This window comes from Bubalus bubalis, chromosome 2 (genome assembly GCF_019923935.1).
Source record: "Bubalus bubalis isolate 160015118507 breed Murrah chromosome 2, NDDB_SH_1, whole genome shotgun sequence".
Taxonomy (NCBI): domain Eukaryota; kingdom Metazoa; phylum Chordata; class Mammalia; order Artiodactyla; family Bovidae; genus Bubalus; species Bubalus bubalis.
In genome coordinates, this window is record NC_059158.1 from 137,751,002 (window position 1) to 137,766,318 (window position 15,317).

Genomic DNA, 15,317 nt, shown 5'->3' on the forward strand with positions numbered 1-15,317 from the left:
CTCCTCTGTCCATGGGGGTTCTCCAGGCAAGAATACTGGAGTGGATTGCCATGCCCTCCTCCAGGGGATCTTCCCAACCCAGATCTCCTGCATTGCAGGCAGATTCTTTATCGTCTGAGCCACCAGCAAACTATTACTGAACAGCCACAAGATGAAATCTTTGAAAACTCAAGTTGGACATAGCACTCCTCAATGAAAACTCATTGGTAACACAACCCAAAACTTCCCATGATCATTCAGACCCTTAGGATTTGGCTTCCCTCACCCTTGATCATCAGCATGGCCCCTCATTCACTCTGTTTCAACCACACTAGCCTCCCCTCCCCCCTCCCTATGATTAAAGAAAGTATGTTCTCCTCTCAGCCATTGCATCTGTACTTTCTGCTTGCCCTGCCTGGAGAGTTCTTCCGCCTCTAAGAGCCACATGGCTTTTTTGGTAATTCTGCTTCAAACATTTCCTTATCTAGAGGCTTCCCAGAGCCCAATTAAAATAGATCACTACCCTGTTCCTCAACACATAAGGCACTCTCCAGCCCACTTATCTTGCTTTATTTTATCTTTATAGGATTTATTATCACTTGATACTTATTACATATCTATTAATTTGTTATCTAAGATTGGAGGTACTTTGTGTGTATTGCTCACTACTGGATCCTAGACTCATGTGCAGCACAGAGTAGACACTCAACAATAAGTTGAGGAATAAATGAATGAATATAATTATATTATCATTTATTAGTATTAGTGATAAGAATATATTTTAAAAATAGCAACTATTTATTGAGGGTACTGTGTTGAGTGCTAATCTTGGCAAACATCCTTTTTATAGACAAAACACAAATCAAGCAATGATAATGAATTCATCCAAGATCACTTAGGAAGTGACAAAGTCAGGATTTGAAACTCAGAATCTGTGACCACTAGTATCTACACTTCTAGGCAGTGTCTTAAAATCTTTCCCAGTAATTCCATTTAACTGACTTTCAAAATACTTTTGTGCCTACATATAATGGGTCAGAGAGCTGAGTAACAAATAGAAACCTAAGATGGAAAGCCTTTAGTCTAATCTAACCTCAGAAGCAACAGTTAATTTCATGGAGCACTTGCTGTGTGTCAGGCAGGATTGAACATATAGCACCTTATTTGCTAGGACAACCCATGGCTTGGATGCTACTGTTATTCCCATTGTTACTAACAAGGACACAGAAGGCACAGATGTTCCTCAACCCTCTCATGGGCACACAGCCTTCCATGGTGGAAGACTGGAATTCTCAGTCACACCACAGAGCCTGAGCTGTGGGCTTCTTGTGAGCATCTACAGAAAGCGTGTGACAGGGCCATAAGGTATACATTTATCTTTTTTATTATAGGAAGTTTCAAACTTATACAAAGAAGAGAGGATAGTGTCATGAATCCCCAAATATCCATCGTCTAGTTTCAGCCATCATCAACTCATGCCATCAATTTAAGCCAGCTTGGGAGCACCTATCCTCCTGTAAAGGCGGAGCATCTACATTAGAGTATAAGTCAGTCTATCTCACTTGACCCTGGGCTTGAGCCTGTCACTTATTTGAACTTGAATTTGTGTAACACCTCTTCTCATTTTAAATTGTAATGGTAGTCACTGGCTCAGTTTATGTAGAAATCCTGACTTTACATCAAAGGGACATGAGTCCACATAGATAATAGCAGGTTCCAGATGCTATTTGCAAATGCTCCTTTCTTCAGTGTCACTTACTATGATGACAAAGATAGTAAACATTTACACTTTCTGTTATTTGACTTTAGTCCAGTTAAAAAGCAGAGACATTACTTTGTCAACAAAGGTGCGTCTAGTCAAGGCTATGGTTTTTCCAGTGGTCATGTATGGATGTGAGAGTTGGACTGTGAAGAAAGCTGAGTGCCGAAGAATTGATGCTTTTGAACTGTGGTGTTGGAGAAGACTCTTGAGTGTCCCTTGGACTGCAAGGAGATCCAACCAGTCCATCCTAAAGGGGATCAGTCCTGGGTGTTCATTGGAAGGACTGATGCTGAAACTCCAATACTTTGGCCACCTCATGTGAAGAGTTGACTCATTGGAAAAGACTCTGATGCTGGGAGGGATTGGGGGCAGGAGGAGAAGGGGACGACAGAGGATGAGATGGCTGGATGGCATCACCGACTGGAAGGACATGGGTTTGGGTGGACTCCAAGAGTTGATGATGGACAGGGAGGCCTGGCGTGCTGCAATTCATGGGGTAGCAAAGAGTCAGACATGACTGAGTGACTGAACTGAACTGAACTGAGGAAAGTAGAATTGGCAACTTATAAACTGCATGCATATCTACAAAGCACGATGGCTAACATATTTAGATTAATAAAGAGAAAACTCAGAGCAAAAAGAAATGTATGTGGGGAGGAAGCTCATGTAGAGGGATCAGCACTGTTCAGGACTGCAGAGTTAAATCGCAGGGCATGAACTTAACTCCCGTAAAAGACCCCTGAAGTTTTTCCTTTTCATTCTCACAACAAAAAATAAGTCCATTTGCATGTGTTAAATTTACTACTGCCATTTCATTCTTTAGATATTTCCAAGTGTATTTCATTTCCACATTAGATCATGCTTATTTTATTTGCTGTCTCACAAGATTCTGAGTATTCAGTTCATGGATTGCCAGTGAATACAAAGAATGTTCTTGCTTTACCATAGCAACTTGAAGTTTACTTTGAAGCATGAAACTTTCTAGTCCTCTGACTCAAGGTGGTCTAAAGGTGGTCATAGCTAATGTCATAACAGGGCCGGAACCTAAGTCATCTGATGGCCTTTACTTTTGGGCTTCCCTGATGGCTCAGTGAGTAAAGAATCTACCTACAACGCAGGAGCTGCAGGAGATGTGGGTTTGATCCCTGGGTTGGGAAGATCCCCTGGAGTAGGAAATGGCAAGCCATTCCAGTATTCTTTCTTGGCAAATTCCATGGACAGAGGAGACTGGCAGGCTATAGTCCATGGTGTCGCAAAGAGTTGGGCACAACTGAACACAGGAGCACAGCATAAACAGGCTTAACATTAAAATGAAATAGAGTGAAACCTGCTGAAGGAAAGCTTCAGAATTCCAATCCATGCTTTCTTCTATACCAGGCACTTGAAAATGCAAAGAGAGGATCGTTGAAAGGCTAGATTTATGTATAGAATTCCCCTTGTCTCTTCATTTAATCAAGCCTACATCTCTTGAATTTTAGTATGCAAAAGCATTACTATACAGAGTTGAAGACATAAAACTATGTATATTAAACATCCAGGGCAATTTAAGGGAAATAATAAAGGTAAACTTGATAATACAAGAATTTTCACTTACCTTCACACTTTAGAGCTTAACCCTAGAAACAAACTACCATGTAATATGGGACTCTATTCTATGGCTAAATGCATGCATAACTCTATCTTTAGGTGGTTATATGGTTCTTAAAGTCTATAAAAAAGAACACAATAAAACTTCAAGTTCTCTGAAAGAGATTCAGGTAGTAAGGAAAGAAGATCTTTCTCATGTCGGCAGTACATGATGAACCAAGCTCATACTTTCTTTCTATTCCCATCCTAAATCAGGTGTTCAGTGGCTAGTTCCACAAATACTTTTTTAAATAACTCAAGGAAGAAGTAATCACACAAAAGAACAAATATGTTGGTTCAAAAAGCATGTAGTATTTTGGCTTTCAATAGATAACCCAGTTTAAGCCTTCACTAGAAGTAGCAAACATTTCAAATTTTTTTACAAAAGACTTTAAAATATCTCATTAAGTAACTTAAATATTTCTTAAACATGATTAATTTCTTTAAATGTTTTAGATTGGAACTGAGGGCAGCAGGAGAAAGAATTTGGAATCTCAGCAGAATCCATGAAACAACCGGTCCATCTGGAAAACTCGACAGCTGGAGCCTTTCATTTGCATAGCCTTGTTTCTCAATTTAATTTTTTTCAAGTGGATGAAATGCTTATGAAATTCACTGGGCGGATAACCCTGGAGACTTGAATCATTCAGCCAGGAAATAGTAACTCAAGGCAGGTCAGGTTTCTTGAGGGCAGTCAAGGTTTGGGGGCATCTGGTTCTCTTTCAATGTAGACTCGTCCATGGAAGAAATAATATGTCTCGAGTTTTAATCAAGTTAATTGCTACAGAAGGTCCTGGGGAGAGTGATGGGCATACTTGTGGGGTTCTTGGAGCATATACTAATTTCTTTAAAAAGTGTCAGCGTTTACAGGGAAAAATGCAAAGCAGTTTTAGAATTAACCCGCTGCTATCACCCTGTCAAAGTCATCATTATCATGGTTGTCTTATTTGTGCTTTGTTCCCTGACAATTTAAACTCAACATAGAAGCTAAAGTGATCCTTTTAAGATAAAAGCCATATCACATCATCTGTCTCCTCAAAACCCTCCAAATGGTTTCATATTGTGTCAGAAAAACAGTCAAAGTTCCCACTGGAGTCTGAGGCCCTGCCCTGCCTCCGTGCCGCACTCCCCGACCTGCTGACAGTATGCCTACCTCATCTCTACCACCCTCCCCTCATCACTGCTTCAGCCACGGTGGCCCTGCTGTTCTGGGAACACGCCAAGATGCTCATTCCAGGGACTTTGCACTTCTGCCCAGAACACTCTTTGGTCAGAGACCAAATGGGTAGCTCATCGAGTTGCTGTTCAAACAAGAGATTCTGCGCTGTGAGAAACATCACCCCGTCTGCCACCTTGACACGCTCTACCTCACTGCTCCTGTTTGTAGCGTGAGCAGCACGCACTTCTGGCCATCTGCTATGTTGTCCATTTACTCGCCTACTGTCTTTCCTAGACTGGACACCCTACAAAAACAGTGGTTGGGTTTTGTTTACGGCTCTCTCTCCAGCTTCTGAAACCGTGCTTGGCACATGCGCAGTCAGTACACGTTAAAGGAAAGAATGATACTGATGTTACTAAGAGCAAAGATGAAGCCCCAGCTGATTCCACATAAGCTCCAGGTGCTGTTCTAACTGTTTTACATGTATTAACTCATGTCATCCCCACTACGGCCCTATGACAGAGATCCTGCTATTCTCCCCATATAATGGGTGGGGAAACTGAGACACAAGAGGTTAGTTTTTGCCCAAGATCATACAACAAATTAACAAGTTGGAAAGGGTTTGGGGATTGCTAATTAACTCACTCCTTTTTAATTTACAGATGGGAAAACCATGTTCAGGTGAGATGCTAATGAGAAGACTGCTGGCTGGGACCCCCTCTTTCCAGGGGGTGCTTACGAGACCCCTGCCAGCTGGAGAACTACCCAAGCCCCTCTCTCTCCAGTGATACCATACCACCCTGTCTTTACATGACTGGAAACCCATAATACTTAGCAGAACATCTAGCATCCAGCAAGCACTCAGTAATTTTTGAAAGAAAAAAGAAAAAGAATGAGAGATTATAAAATTTTTGGAAGCTGAGAAGCTCTCTTCTCAGATTACCAGCGGGCTTAGCAATGCAATCAACCACACAGTCAAAGGACATGAGAATTCTATCTGAGATAACCTTTCTGATAGGCATCTCTTAGGGCAGCTAGAGCTTCTGTGAATGCCCAGCCTTGGGCTAACTTCCCCAGGCCCAGCAGATGGCTGAGCAGAGGTTCTAGGGTCAACCTTTAGAGCAACCTGTTTTGTTTTTTGTTAAGTCACTCAGTCGTCTCCAGCTCTTTGCAACCCTGTGGACTGCAGCACACCAGGCTTCCCTGTCCATCACCAACTCCCAGAGTTGCTCAAACTCATGTCCATTGAGTGAGTGATGCCATCCAACCATCTCATCCTCTGTCGTCCCCGTCTCCTTCTGCCCTCAATCTTTCCCAGCATCAGGGTCTTTTCCAATGAGTCAGTTCTTTGCATCAGGTGGCCATATTACTGGAGCTTCAGCTTCAGCATCAGTCCTTCCAATGAATATTCAGGACTGATTTCCTTTAGGATTGACTGTTTGGATCTCCTTGCAGTCCAAGGGACTCTCAAGAGTCTTCTCCAACACCACAGTTCAAAAGCATCAGTTCTTTGGTGCTCAGCCTTCTTTATGGTCCAACTCTCACATCCATACATGATACGGGAAAAACCATAGCTTTGACTAGATGGACCTCTGTTGGCAAAGTAATGTCTCTGCTTTTTAACATGTTGTCTAGGTTTGTCATAGCCTTTCTTCCAAGGAGCAAGCATCTTTTAATTTCATGGCTGCAGTCACCATCTGCAGTGATTGTACTAAGAGACAACTGGTATAAAATTTTATACATATAAATATCCACCCACCTTTTTTACTCTAAGCCCATGTCCAGAAGAAAGACTCGTGGACATTTTAGCCTGCTTTCACGGGACTCGGCGTGTGCATATTTATCACTGTGCATACAGTGGTTATGTCGGTAGATGTGGCAGAGGGTGGTGAGTGAGATGCTAGCAGATGGGCTGGTGAGTACCTGAGGAGCCTGGCAAGGAGGGAAAGGCTCCATGGAGTGTGATCAGTTCATCCCAGTCCTCATGGGATGGCCTCATCCCTTCCTTCCTACATTCCTATCTGCCTCAGTTCATCCCAATCCTCATCCCTTCCTACCCTGGCTGAATTTCTATGTGTGTCCATCAATAAAATACTCCTCTCAGCTCTCCAAAATCTCCATCTCAATTTTTCATCAGAATGAAACTGAAAACGTGCTTATGTGTGTGTGGTACTGAGTGCAATGTCATAACTGTTAAACATAGAGACCCAGCATCCTATTCTTCCCAGTATCCAGTCTCTAGCTGCGTCCAAACATCTTGATGGCCCTGTACTGAGGTCTCACAACTCAGCAGCGCCTTGTGCAGGTGAGCTGGCTGCTGTCAGTCCAAGAGGCTTCTAGGGAACAGCTGTTGATTAGCAAGACCTTCACAGACATAGAGTGGTGTTAAGCTTCTCAGCTCTGTCACCCTCAGGGAGAGTTTCATGATTCTCACTCTGAGCTATTGCATTTCCTTTCAATGACGGGATGTGGAGAGGAAGCTTTATTGGTGACAAAATAACTCCTGCTCGCATCCCTAGTGGCTCAGATGGTGAAGAATCTGCTTGTCATGTTGGAGACCAGAGTTTGATCCCTGGGTCAGAAAGATCTCCTGGAGAAGGAAATGGCTACCCACTCCAGTATTCTTGACTGGAGAATTCCATGGACAGAGGAGCCTGGTGGGTTACACTCCATGGGGTTGCAAAGAGTAGGACACGACTGAACATCTAACACTTTCACTTTCACCTCCTTCCCAAATCTCACCAGGTTACAAAAAGCAGGGTCTGATTCTTCCTATGAGACCTCGATTTCAAGCCTCAGCAGAAGCTGCAGAGTCGCTTTCATGCATATTTTCATCTTGCTCTCATAAGTCTGTGTTTAAATATCTCACAAGTTTTTAACTATAGTATTCGATTATCTACAGTTCAATGCTTGTTGTCTATATTTACATCTCTAAAATAAAAAAACATTTCCTCGGTTAGTAATTATTATTACTAGATAATAATTTTAAAGACTGCTAAAATGTGTAACAATTGCTTTCCTTTTAAGAGCAGCCTACTCTTGGGAACACTTAGGGTTCTTTTGTAACAAGGTGAAGCTACCCACAGCATCTCACTTACAGCTAAATGGAGGGGACTCTTCGTAGCACCGGAATCTGACTCTTCAAAAACACTGTTGGTTCTTTCCAAAAGCTGTGGAGATGAAAAGAAAACAACAGTATGTGAGTACAATCTGCAGAAGGAATCCTACTTTACGGATACTAATGTTGACATAAATGAGAAAGAAGGCTTCAGAAACTTAAGAAACCATGCAATTTATCAGAAATACAAGAAATCAGATACACCATATCTAAAACAAATATGCGAACTGAATATTTCAACTTCTAGGTCATCTTAGCATTTGCTATTTTTTAAAAAAGCAGCTTTCATACTTGAAAAGTTGCTCAGCTTCACCAGTCTAGAAAAATAATTCTTGTTAAATCTACTTCCCACCCAGTAGTTAGTCATAATGAAAAAATGACAGTACCCAGGGTCTATTCCACTATCAAACACATATTTACTGGAGATAAGCATTGAAAAGACGTATGAAACTCTTATTTTCATGAAGCTTACATTCTAGAGAGAGAACACAAATAAACATACACATAAGAAAATAATCTGGTAGTGAAATATGCTTATAATGAAAATAAAGTAGGGTGATGTGAAATGGAGTGACTGGGAAGCTTTTTACAGCTGACGGCCAAGGGAGGCTTCTCTAAGGAGATAACAGTTAGTGGGACTTCAGTAATGGGAAGAATTGCGGCTGGAGAGCATTCTGGGAGGAGGGAGGAGTTAATGCAAATATATTCAGTGGGGATAAACAGAGTGAGCTCAAGGAAAGGAAAGAATAGTGCGATGAGGGCATGATGTTGGTGAGGGTATCAGGTAAAAGACATTTCCATTGACTCTTGTTGGAAGAAAAAATTGTTAAAACCTTTCTGGGCAAGTTTGTGCATATCTTTGACATCAGGAATTAATTCATACTAAATTATTAGACAAGCACACAATGACACGTGTATAAAGAAACATATTCATTTAAAAAATGTGCCCAGACACTGCTCCAGGTAGTGAAGAGTCAATAATAAATAGTATATTTAAAGATCCATTTTCTCAAGGGGTGGGGGTGTCAGGCAATAAAAGAAAGAAGTCATGTAATTATTTAGAAAGTCATAGGTACTGTGGAGAAAAAAACAGAGAAGAGTTTGGAAGGCTGGAAGAAAGGTCAGTTTGCAACTTTAAATATGAGATCAGGAAAGGTCTTACTGAGCAGGTGACAGTTAAACAAAGTGTGGAGGTGGTAAGAGAGCCATGCGGTATCTAGGGGAAGTGCATTCCAAGCAGAGGGGTAAACAATTGCCTAGTCCTTTAGGGACAGAGATGTTTAAGATCATTTATGAGATGGGGAACGAGAATGAGAATAACATCCCTCTCCTAGACTTCCCAACAATATTAAAATATTTTAAAATAATTTAAAATGTCTTTTAAAATATAAAATTTTAAAATTTTCTGTTTTTCTGCTTAAAACAGCTAGCATGGCTTTTGTTTCCTTCAAATGCCTGGCTGATTCAAAAAGTAATACAGATTTAAGTTTTCTTAATGAGGGGTGGAGAAAGGGGAAATACACCACTGAGTACACTAGAAAGCGAAACTTCCTAACATGCTCTTTATTCATGTGGAAAAACACATATTAAAGCCATATGTGTGGAAAGATACCATTTTCATTTCAAGTACTGTATTGATACATCTACATATGCAGGAAAAAAAGGTGAGAAATATATACCCTAAAATGTTTAATGTAGTAGCCTAAAAGTGGGAGTATAGATGATTTTTATTTTCTTATCTTTCCTGATTTTTTTTTTTTGGGTGAATGTGTATTGGTTTTGTAATAAAATCACTAAAGCTATTTCTGTTTGGAATAAAAGTGATGAACATTCCTTTTCATTTACTAGAATGATGTTCACAGACCCCTAGGTAGGTCCATCCTAGACCTGGGCCTAGTTCTAGTTCTGTGGCTCTTTCTAGTTCTAGTTCTGTTCTAGAACTTCTTTCTAGCCAATGAATGTGAAAAAAAAAAGAGGTTGCATTCTCTGGCAGATCAAATATCAGTGTAAAATTGATTATCTAAAAGCACACAATTTCAAATTTTCAAGTAAAACAATACAAATAATTATATCAGAAGCATGAGGCATTATATATTCATTTTTATTAGTTTAAGAATAGAATTTGGAACTGAAGCAATCTACAACACATTAGAATAATGAGAGTAAATTTCATTTTAACTTCAAAGCAAATAACTTTAAAAACCAATCTGCTGTACAAAGTTGAAATAAAAGCAGCCTCAACTGCTTGAAAAGGCTAGAGAACAGCTGTTCTTGGCTTTGTTTTGCAACATTATCACCTGCAAGACTTCCTGGAATTGACAGTGTGTACCAACTCCAAATCCTGTCCTAGAACGAACTTTTAATCAAAGGAACAGAGAATCATTTCCACTATTATTACAAACACGATGAACAGAAGCAAGAAGACAATATACTGTTTACAGTCACAAATCAGCCATATTCCCAGAAGATTTACTATGGAAGACTGTTTTTCTACATGTGTACCTTGATCATCCTAATAGCATGGGATGCTTTACTTCAGTCATTTGCTTAATGCCATCTATATGGGGGCCTCTGGGTTAGGAACCAGATTCAACTATGCAGCGAGCAGATGTGATCACTGACCTGGGAGAGCTTTGAGGCTAGTGGGGAATCCACAGAAGTTAACAGGTAGTGAAAACAGTGAGGCAAGAGCTAGGATGCAAGATGCTATGGGAATATGAAGGAAGAGGTACCTGACATAACCTTGGGGGCTCAAAGAAGATTCCTCTGTAAAGGAAGTTTTACCCTGAGACCAGGATGGTAGGAGTCTGCCAGGCAAAGACAGAAGGGACTATTCAGGCAGAAGAAAGAGCTTGTGAGAACAGTGAGTACACCACCAAAAGCTTTAAGTTCAATAAGACTGGATTAAGTTCAATAAGACTAGATAACATGTAGGAGTGAAGAAAGAGGAGGAGCAATAAACTATAAATGAAAGCAGACAATAGATTAGGTACAGGGTGATCATATCATTACTGTCCAATCCTGGCCATTTTTCAGATTGAAATTGGGCTGGGATAATAGCTGTAAGGGCTTCCCTGGTGGCTCAGATGGTAAAATACCTGCCTGTAATGCAGGAGACCTGGGTTCGACCCCTGGATCAGGAAGATCCCCTGGAGAAGGAAATGGCAACCCATTCCAGTATTCTTGCCTGGGAAATCCCATGGACAGAGGAGCCTGGTGGGCTATAGTCCACGGGATCACAAAGAGTTGGACAAGATTGAGCAACTAACACTTCCACTTTAAACAGCTGTAAAGCACAGCATCAAATCAGGATAATTCCTGAGACTCCCTGAAGTGCTTTTAGCAGGGAAGAGGCATGATCATGGTCAGATTCTTGGGTTTCATGAAAACTCTTTAACTGCAGTGTGGCAAATGAACTGCAGTGGTGCTTGGGGCAGGTGAGGACTGCAACTCTAGGAGCAGGGAGATTGGTCAGGATATTTCGACTATGGGATTGATAAATTGTGAATTAAGTTGCTGAGAACTGATGGTGGCCTGTACTGCAGAAGAGGCAGAGGAAATGGAAGTGGGGATATTCAGGACTTTTATTCACTCCTTTATTCATTCATTCAATACTTACTTATTGAGTGCTGTGCCAGATACTGAGATTTCCAGTTCTCAAATAGTTCCTACCCACATGAAGCTTAGAGCCCAAAAGGCGTAATGGGCACCATTCATCGACTGAACAATGGAGGAAGGGGAAAGAAGAGTCAAGAATGACATTCAGTTTTCTTGCTTTGATAACAGGGTGAATGGTGATGCCTTCTTTAAGACAAGAAACAAAGAGAAGGCACAAGATGAGGGGAAGGAAAATGCACTGAGTTTTAGCTTGAAGTGCTTCCGGGACATTCAAGGCTAGATGTCCACTGGACAGATGGATATAATGTTTGAAGCTTAGAAGAGAGATCTGGGCAGGAGTCATGTATTTGGCAATCATCAGCAATGGCTGAGACAGGATGCCTTCACTGTGGATGAGACTGCCTGGGAGAAAGTGTAGTGAGAGAGGACCTAAGCCTCAGGAACCTTAATTATTTAGGGTTTGGAAGAGAGTCTGTAAAGGAGGCTTGAGAAGAGGAGGGTTCAGAGAGGTAGGAGGAAAACCTGGAGAATGAGGAGATGATGATGATGATGGTGGCGGCCATGATTATCGTAATATGAAGGTGCTGGTGGTGATGAATGATACTGTCATCTCACTGATGACAACCAAAAGTTATTAAGCATTTACTATGAGTTAAGCATTCCACAGATCACCTCAACCCATCCTCAGAAATCCATTAAGTAACTTGCTCAAGTTTGCACAGCCTGGAAAATACAAATCATGGAATTGAACCCAAGTCTAACTCAAAACCCATGTTATTTATCCCATAAAACACCTTCCTATCAACTGATAAGCTGAGACTTTTCCCTGATATTTCAAAGGAAAAAAAAATAGGGATGAGGGTAGGAAACATGAAGAGTTTTTTTACATGCATTTTTTAAATACAAATTGATTTATTTTAATTGGAGGTTAATTACTTTACAATATTTTTTTTTAAGTATGTGAGTCTTTTTATGTCTCTAACTTCAACAACTCCCTTTGATCTTTGAGATTTTCCTCTTTGTTTCCTAAGTAGTGGTAAGTAGTCCTTTTAGTTACACAGCACTCAAAGGGAACCTTAACTGGAATCTAGCTTCTCTAAGATGCCTCTTCCTTCGGTGGTTCTTCTTTGTTAGTTAAGAAGGCAACGTGAAGAAGTGGGGAGAAAAGAAATCTGCAAGTCATTCAAAAGTGACGTTTATGTTTAGACTTCTCTTTCTAATTTAAAACTGATTCTAAACATATCAAGTCCAAGGGATGAGGCAGATACACAGTACTGCTCAGAGACTCGATTCTGCATAAATGTCTCAGGGGAGGAACATGGGGCCCAAGAGAGACAGAGAGCTCCCAGTATGACTCATTACACAAGCTCATACTTAAGCCTGTAGTCTGCAATATTACTGGAAAATAACATTGCTCTACAGAGATCACCCTCAACCTACCTTGTCAAAATCCGAAATAGAATGGTTCTTTTGAAACACAGTTATAGCTAGGAATACATGCTGAAGAAGCAGCATTATAAAAAGCAGTGAGTTCTGCACATAAATCTTGTAGTTATAAATCAAATAATATAAATTTATATGTATAATACCAAGCCAACAAATTATAACTTTTTTTAAGACCAATTCCACTTAATATATCCTCTGGCTTATCATCAACATTTACACAATCCATGCATTCACATGCTAGTTTCCATGTTGAATTATACTCATAAATCCAACGTACACATCCAGTACGTTGCCATTGGTTTCTACTGGCACAATAAAAAATTTACACTCACTTCAAGGACTGACTTGGTTCTCTGCCTAAACAATCTATTATAATGGCTGTTTTAATAAAGCCTTTAATAAAGACTACTTAATCTTATTCCTTGTTATCTATAAAATCTCAGAAATGCTGCTTTTCTCAACTGGTCAATCATTTATGAAGCTTGTATAGACAGTCTAGCACTGCTTGAGCCCACAGCCTCCTATCACCTTGCATTTGCCAAGACTCTCTTGGCCAAGAAAACCCAGAAGGTCTGAGATTTAAGCTACTCCCAACCCCAATGACAAGTAAAGATGGGCATCTGAGGTGGGAATTAAGAGAAAAAAGCTAGGGTGAGAGCAAGCAGACTTTGTTTGTGAAACATGAACCCTCTATTTATTTCAGCTGGATGGTGGTGGTGGTGGCTGGGATGTTCTATAACTTTGGGGGGCTGAGAAAACGATTGTATAAATATTATAGCAATTCATAGGACACTTTTTGAGTTTGGAAAGCATTTCCACAGGACTGGAGGGCTCACACAAAGAACACCTCAATGTCTTAGATTTAAAAGCAGCGGAGGTAATAGAAGGCCAAGTTTAAGCCTCTTTCTCTATAAACTGAATCTGTGATGATAAAATCAAGAATAAATATGAACTTGACGGTAAGCCAACTGGCCGCTGGGTTAACAAAACAGTGATCTTATCCAAAATTGAGAGGAAACACATAAATATTACACTTTATAAGTGCTTTATAAGTAGTATGGCTTATGACTGGTTATTTGAAAACATGGCAAGAAAAAATTCAGAGATCTCAAGAGACCTTCAGCTGATCTAAACCAGTTTCTAAATGTGTTATTTAGGAAAGCAAGTGTGGCTCAGACTGCAAAAAAACAGAAAGGTGTAGCCTGTGAGGTAACCCCCGTTCTGGTCAGTTCCGGTTAGACTCCTACTACTAGTTTCCACTGGTTAGCGGGGAGGGGAGGAGTTAGAAAACCAGTCAGAAAATATCAAGGAGGTGCTCTAAGGAAAGCATTTAGAATGGATGTATTTATCTTTTGAAGGCAGTGGCACCCCACTCCAGTACTCTTGCCTGGAAAATCCCATGGACGGAGGAGCCTGGTAGGCTGCAGTCCATGGGGTCGCTAAGAGTCGGGCACAGGCACGACTAAGCGACTTCACTTTCACTTTTCACTTTCATGCATTGGAGAAGGAAATGGCAACCCACTCCAGTGTTCTTGCCTGGAGAATCCCAGGGACGGGGGAGCCTGGTGGGCTGCCATCTATGGGGTCGCACAGAGTCGGACACGACTGAAGCGACTTAGCAGTAGCAGTGAGAACTGAGAGGACATTTATGAGTATTCAAGTCTGCAAAGGGCTGGAAGCAGACCAAGACCCCTTGGAAAGCTGGCATCTCTGTCAGAAATTCTATTTCACATTCCACTTGTCTGTGCTTGAGAATGAGATGCTATTTGGACAACCTCAAGGCTGACCCGGAGTCCACTCTGCTGTGACCTGACTCTGGCTCAAGCCAGAAGAGGGGGCTGAGTCTGCAGAAGTTTCAGACCACCCAGCCTGTGTCCACACTCCATTGAGAGGCTCCCAGGGGCCCAGGAGAGTGCTTGGGGTTCCCCCTCAGGTCTTTCAGTCTCAGAATTAATATGATGTTCCAGGCTGTACTGGACCCCAGTGAACCCCCAGTCTTTGGACCTAGCCCAAAATAAACTAGCTTCCTCAGGATGACATGTGGGTAACAGCAGTGACTATCTGTTTCTCAGGATTCTGCTCACACCACTTCACAGCTATTAGAAAAAGCGGTGTTGCTTGAAATTGTTATTAGCAACAATTACCGGAAACTCACTGGCTCCTAGAGATGTATGAATCTAATCTAATTTCTGCCTCCTCCACTCAATTCCATAAGTAAGGAGCCATTAACTTTCTATACTTGTGCAAGTCAAGGTCTATGCAACTTCAAAAGGAGATAACACAAATTAAGGCGGGTGCTACTAGAAGCTTAGCTTCTTGGGAGCTGATTTTGATTACTCTGCTTATCTCCTCCCTCCAGTGTGTATTCAGCTCCTGGTGATTTCCTTGCCAATTAAAAGGCAGAAGAGCCTGTAGTATGTGTATGGAAGGCTAATGAAACCTGCTGTGAAGATAAAGGCAAATACAAGATACAAAATGCATGGTGTTCAAAAACTATCTTGCAAGAGGCCTTAAAAATGTTCATCTACTTTGACCCATAAACCTACTTCAGACTCTATCCTGAGAATGTTTTAAGCCCAAAGCCACTCGAGTGAAACAGTGGTAAACAA

General features: G+C 41.1%; 1 protein-coding gene across 12 annotated transcripts in view; it reads right to left on the reverse strand.

Annotated features, from left to right (window-relative positions):
- ANKRD44 (ankyrin repeat domain 44) overlaps window positions 1-15,317 on the reverse strand; it is a 314,414-nt gene that overhangs the window by 27,638 nt on the left and 271,459 nt on the right. For all 12 annotated transcript variants that reach the window (XM_006078152.3, XM_044936824.1, XM_025277923.2 and 9 more), the window contains one exon: window positions 7,625-7,696. In XM_006078152.3, the coding sequence (XP_006078214.2) occupies window positions 7,625-7,696 (72 nt within the window). The remainder of the gene's footprint in view (window positions 1-7,624; window positions 7,697-15,317) is intronic.